General features: G+C 48.9%; 1 protein-coding gene across 1 annotated transcript in view; it reads right to left on the bottom strand.

Annotated features, from left to right (window-relative positions):
* LOC109297719 (CMRF35-like molecule 5) overlaps window positions 1-6,615 on the bottom strand; it is an 18,525-nt gene that overhangs the window by 5,878 nt on the left and 6,032 nt on the right. The window contains exons 2-5 of the mRNA XM_019517716.1: window positions 6,090-6,461; window positions 4,520-4,643; window positions 3,057-3,166; window positions 2,079-2,122 (exon numbers count right to left, since the gene is read on the bottom strand). Coding sequence (XP_019373261.1) covers window positions 2,079-2,122; window positions 3,057-3,166; window positions 4,520-4,643; window positions 6,090-6,461 — 650 coding nt within the window. The remainder of the gene's footprint in view (window positions 1-2,078; window positions 2,123-3,056; window positions 3,167-4,519; window positions 4,644-6,089; window positions 6,462-6,615) is intronic.

A 6,615-nucleotide genomic window follows, 5' to 3' on the forward strand; every position in this document is an offset into this window, starting at 1 on the left:
AGATGGCATGCTGGTTTGGGGTGGATATTGTCACGGTGGCATAAGCAATCTCTTCTTTCTTTTCTGAATCCTGGGGGGAAAAGCATCATAGGTCGGAGAGGATAAGCAAGGAGAGCATCCCAAGTATCTTTTGGTATAAAAAGGGTCATCGCATAAGAGCTAATTCACACATATGGAACCCACATAAAGTGAGGGAGACCTGGAATAGTAAGTCCCAGGGAGGAACAAATCATCAAGTTCATGGTAGGCAGCTGAAAGTATTAGACTAATTTTATATCAATGGCATGGAGCAGTAGCTGCATCATCATTTTTTGGTATGACTCACTGAGTTATTTTACTATTAGGGTAAGTCTACAACAGACAACAGTACCAACAGAACTAGCTTGGGTATCAGAAGCATTAGGAGTTAACTAGACACCATCCAGTCCCCTAGCTATTATCCTGAACTAATTTGGGGGTCACTGTGTTTCATGACAGTGGGCCGGTAGATATACCCAGAGAACTACCACCATATCTGAAAAGCTAGTTCTTTTTCTGTATGACCTTCCTCATTACTGCAACTTCTTTTCTTGGCAATGAGATGGCAAGTCACTCTGGTGCAATTAGTAGACTCTGAATGTGAGCAACTCTATTGAGAATGTTTGATTTTTGAGGGGAGCTTCAGTGTCTTCCACTGGATATGAGTTCCCAGGGGCTGCTCCTTGGGAATCCTTCAGCATGCTTTGCTTACAAAAACACCTTGGCCACTGGAATGCTGACATACGCACCACAAGAGTGAGACCGGGCTCTGTATTGTCATGTTCTGGTGAATGCAAAGTAGAATCTATATGTGCTCATAGCCAGAAGTCAAGGGGATTTGAGCAATCTGCAGTCTGCACAGAGCAGAGGCATTTCCTGGCTCACTTTCACCTCCCTCCCCCTCTATCACTCACTATCACAGTTTAGGTGACAATTATGGCTGCAGGTCTCTGGGATGGAAATGAATCAGTTACTAGAGCTGGGTGAGCAATTCTGAGTCATTGCTTAGCTTCTTTTCCATGCATGGGTTAGTTCTTATTTTAAAAAAATCATTAGCATTTATTTGATGAAGAATTTGAGTGATTAACTCTTGGCCTCTAGTTTATTCAGGAACTATTTGTTGCAAATACTCAACATTTTGGTTGTCTGGATTGGCCATGCTGGTGCTGTGATACATCTGAATGATCACAACTCTTGGCAGAAGCTTCCTCGGAGAACTCCAGCCTTGCTTCCTGTGACTACTGTGCAGCATTCACCTAACATACATGTTTTATAGGCTGTGTGAAATGGCACGATTGCATTTTGACTTGAGTTTCGAGGGTTCCACAGAACAGTGTTTCATTTTGAATTTAATTTTAATTAGAAACAGCAGTTCTGTTTTGCTTTGTTGAAACAGCGATACCCAGCTGGGCTGACTTCCCATCCCCAGCCCAATTATAGCACAGGGAATGGGAACTCAACCCAGCTGGGCTGACTTCCCATCCCCAGCCCGATCATAGGGCTGGGGAGGGGAACTGAGAGATTGAGCTCAGTTTCTTTCCCCAGCCCAATTGCAGCACTTGGGAGGCGAACTGAGCCTGAGCTCAATTCCCTCCCCCTGAGCTGCAATCAGCTTCCTGCAGCCTGGCAGCGGGAGATGGGGAGAGCCAGGGCTGTGCTGCTGGCTGCTGCTGGGAGCACAACCCTGGTTCTCCCCGTCTCCCCCCACCTGCTGCTGGCTGCTTCGAAACTTGAAACTTTTCGACTAGCCTTGTTTTGTTTCAAGGCTGTTTCTAAGCCCTTTGTTTCGATTTGATTTCACTGTTTCAAGCTCAAAATGAGTTGAAACAGTGTTGAATTGAAACAGCCGGTGAAATTTCACGCAGTCCTAATGGTTTATTTAAGTATCATGCCAGCAAACTTGCTCCTTAGAATACTGGCAGAAAGCAAACTCTGACAGGACACTAGCATATTTGAAGCAACGCTTGTGACATCATTTGCACAGTGGCACCTGTGACATTGCACCCTTTCCCGACCGTTGAAAATGAAATGATACCAAGGCACATTCGGATCTCCCTTACCAAATCTGAGTGGCTGGTTTTCCTGGCTGTCTGCACAGATGATCCTGCAAAGGACGGAGATGGAAAATAGATCCAGTTAACGAAAAGTTACAGCAACAGGTGAAGAGGCAAGTGCTGCTTCAGCAGCTAGGTAGAAGCAATCTTCACATGGCCAGCTCATGGAAATGCCAACTCAGATCCAGGCTCTTCATTAAAACCAAGGTCTCACTGTCTATCCCTAATGTAAAATGAGCTGTGTCGGTCCAGATCCAACCACACCAGACACAGCCTACTGAATCCATTTGTTTTCGGGACACAGCACTTTGATTTAATCCCGTTAGAATTAGTACAGTTCTAGCCTCCTGAAATGAGCCACACTTGGGTGTAGTTGCCAAGTTAACATGAATCCAACTGGATGATACAAACAAACTAAAACCTCCTTCACCTGAGCAAAATCTCCCATATAAGGTTTTACTGACCCGTAGTATTGGAACAGATCACACCACCACAGCTCACAGTAGTCACACTGTGGTGCATAGGACAATTACTGCAGGCTACGTTAATGGGTTTAGCAGGGGCTGGTCTTGTGGAAACGAGTGACACCAAAAATACCAATAGCGGTCCAAACCCGGCCAGCTTCTAGACTGACCAGAGTTGTATGGACTCAACAGAGCTCTCAAGCCAGACCCCTGTTCACTACAATGGTGGGTGAGAAGGGGGGAAGGCAAGATTCGGGACCAGACTCTGATGCCCTAACTGGCTACAGGTGGCAGCGGACTTCACAGGGAGCCTCATTTGATTCCAGTGATAGGCTACTGGTAGAATAGGATGTTGGGGCACGTGAATAAGATGATCTGAATCTCACATCTCGCAGACCTGCTCTTTCAGCCTAGTTCGGAGACATTATTGGAGAGCTGGGCAGTCAGGCTGGAGAGGAATGTGGAGACAGAGGGAAAGAGATGCAGCAGTGTCTTTTCTGAATACGCAGTATTCTCTCACCTTTTCTTTTCCTTCTGAAGATAAAGATCAACACTGCAATTGCGACTAAAAGCAAGATGAGAACCAGCAGGGTGCACGGTATCAGGATGTTGATCGCCATCTCTGGAGACCTGTGGGAAGAAATGAGAATGTCTTTCTGTTTGCATATTTTCTTCCTTAGAAGCAAATTCAGAAGGAGCAACTATTGTACACAGGGGACAACAGCTGAATGCACCAGCTTAATCTGCTTGAGCTCAATGAACTTGGCATTTGTGTCAAATGCAAATCTGAGTGGCCAGCTCCAGCAGGAAATCTGTTGTGAAAGCATTTTATGTAGCAGTCAAGGTCAGGGGTATCAAGTGTACATGCACAGTGCATGTGGCATCACAGGGAAGATCTTGGTGTGGTTAAGGAAAGAAGCATCACTTGGAAATGATGTCCATGTTTATTTTTACTTGCTCAATCTCAGCCAGTGCCTTCACCCCCTGATTAACTGATCTTACATTTCTCTGATACAGTCACACCACCCACCTCCCTTCATGCCTGGAGCCTCTGGAGTCAACTGGAGTGGGGCTGGGGCAACAGTTAAAGGTCTCTGTCCTGGAGAACTGATGCTTCACAGTTCAATCACATTCAATTTGTTTCACTTTTCATTTGCAAGCTTTTAGCTGGAAACTAAATCACACAGGGGTACGGGAGCTGGACAAAGCCTGCTGTTTAACTGACTCTTCTATCCCTTTGTTTTACCTTGTCTTCGAGATCAGCAGAGATGTGCAGCAGCCTGAATGACTAGCCTGGTTAGAGCCAGGCCCTATATTTACTAGCACCAACCAGTTCATCTTAATCATTTGCTATGTCACGTCCTGGTCCTGCAACTGTGAGCATGTCCTTTCCTCTGTGGGCATGAATCCTCCCATCAAAGTCAACTGGACTGTTCACAAAGCTAAAAAGTGTTTGTGCAGCTTGAGCCTGACAGTACATAGTGCCTGGTGGAAATTACCCAGCTGCAAATGCCAGACTGGCTGGTCTGCCTTCATTCAGGAAGCTGAGCCAAGCTCTCAGCTACACCCAGCAATTTAAGGCAATGGATGCTTAAGTCATACACATACCAAGCTCAATGTGCATGACTTAAGCCCCCAAGTTGTCCCACCAACTTCAGAAAACGGTGAGGGCTCCCTGTTACAGCCAGAAACAGCTTTGCTTCTTCTCGGTAGTGCCAAATCCCAGATGCAGCTTGTGGTTTAGGGTACATGGTGGAAATAATGGAGACTTGACATAAGGAATAGTAGGCTTTAGTGGTTCAGATCAGAGACCACAGGTGGAGAGACAGAAAGAGATCAATCTCCATCTGAGACATTATATGCTGTAAGATACAACACTGTTGTCTGAAGGAGAAAGAAGCTGGGGAAAGAAACCCTGGCACTGTGTGAATTCCCATGAGACAGAAGGCCAGAGTGGCCAAGAGTGTGACAGCTCTTACTCACCCTTTTGGAGTGGTGTGTTGGCTAGGGAAGTCGTCTTGTTTTTTCTCAGCAGCTGTCCGTGCTGAGGCCGGCTCTGCAGAGGAAGAAGGAAGTGAGTACCTTGGGGTCGTCCGTGTCCATCCTGCTGAATGAGAGGGTGGAAGCTATCAAGGGTTGAAAAAATCAAATCTTATAGACCCCCCCCCTCCCCCCCCGGGGCTGTAGCTGGGAGTGGAAACATGGGTGAGTCCCAGCTTACAATGGACATTATCACAAACTGTATTGCAAATGGTTTTAAACAATTAACCTCCCTGCCCCCCAATTAGCTTCTCTGTTACATATCTGCTGCAGGCTTAAAATATCTGATGTTCGACTCCAGGGGTGGGAGGTGCAGGGGGTGGAGCTCTCCCCTCTGCTGCGACCCCTGCCCACATCTGCCAGGGTACATAGGGGACATGACATCCCTACAGTCACTGGGGGAAATTGCCCCAGCAAGGACATGGCATAGGGCTACTGGGCCTGGTCTTAGGTTTCCCTCCAGTCTTATCAGCTCTGGCATGGGGGCACATCAGGGAGAGCTGGGGGTAGGGAGGAAAGAGTCTGCATCTGTATTAATTCTGGGGAGGCTCTGGTCTGCAGCAGCACACAGGAAACCTGGGAGGAAGTGAGTTTGTGGTAGATTAGAGAGACCCATTTCTAATCCATCTGCCCTTCCCCCTCGGCCCATGCCTTACCGAGATGGAGCCCACAGCCCTTCCCTCCATGGCTGGGCTCAGCTCCATCCCTCTGCAGTATGTTACCATGCTATCTTGCATGGTAGCCTGCGATAGCATCCACCCCCAAGACCAGATGATGGAGGGGAAGCAGGGACAGGACTGCAGATCACGCAAAGGTTTTGCAAGCCATGACAGCCTTTCCCTTGGTCTGTTTTAAGGGCAACGGGGACTCTGTCTAGTCTAACCGGCACTAATGCGGCAGTACCCAGGTCAGTCAGTGGTGCTGGGTCCACAGTGGGAGTGAGACCCAGCTCCACCCCTGACAACTCCCCTTCTCTCTCAGGTCAGGGAGGGGTCTGAGTCCCTTGCAGAGAATCCCAGGAAGCGTTAGGAGCTCCTGCCTTGGCTCCGGGTTGTGTGTCCATAACCCTGAGCGAAGGGCCAGGAGCTAGTGTGCGAAGACACGTTCCAGATGTGGAAGATCACAGTGGAGGGATGGGTCTTGCCTGGGGCTGAGTGTGAAAGCGCACCCCCCACTGTGAAACACCCGCAGCCCCTGGGAGATCAGCTGGACACGAGGGATTCCTCTGCAGCATAGTCAGCTACAGCGCTCCACAACCCCTGATCACTGTGAGGGGAGTTTCCTGTCTGCCTTGCTGAGGCTGCGGTGTTTGCTGGGCAAATGCCTTGTCATGGCACTGCCATCACCTGTCAGCAGCCATGCCCCTACACCCCTTGCCAGCTGTCTATTCATGCTGCATGATCGGTAGAATAGGATTTGCATTTAGCAAGCCCAGGCGCTGACCCCCCTGGGTGGTGCGCTGCACTGCAAAGCCCCTAGTGCTCCTATGGACGGGAGCAGGGCAGGGACTTACCTGGAGACACAGACAGCTCCACAGCGTGTGTGGGATCAAAACCAAATAGCTTCTTTATCCCACACAGGTAGGTGCCGGTGTCCGCCATTGTCAGGGTCTCCATGGTCACCGTGATTGTGCGTTGGGTGTGGTTGTCCCGGATGGAGAATCGGTCCTGCCACACCTCCACCTCTGACCCTGCGGTCTCTATGATGTGGCTGCCCAAGCACGATACCACGTTGTCTCTGCACCAGAATTTCGGATACTCTTCATAGCCTTTCTCATAGTGGCACATCACAGACACCGAACCACCTTCAGGTCCCGTCACCGTCTCCAGGCCTGTCACTGTGTTGGGATTGCTCAGTGTCAAACTGACTATTGCTGCACAGCAGCCTGTGGAGACACAGACATGGAGAGTCATTTCCATGCCCCAGCAGTGAGGAGTAGTGCAGGGATTACTTTGGCCTCTGATGTGTTTGGCTGTAGGGACAGAGCTGAGAAATGCTGAGATATTTGTCGTCCTTATCCAGTCCCTGTGGGGGCAGCA

This window comes from Gavialis gangeticus, unplaced genomic scaffold, assembly GCF_001723915.1.
Source record: "Gavialis gangeticus isolate Ggan-Ray unplaced genomic scaffold, GavGan_comp1, whole genome shotgun sequence".
In the NCBI taxonomy this organism is placed as follows: domain Eukaryota; kingdom Metazoa; phylum Chordata; order Crocodylia; family Gavialidae; genus Gavialis; species Gavialis gangeticus.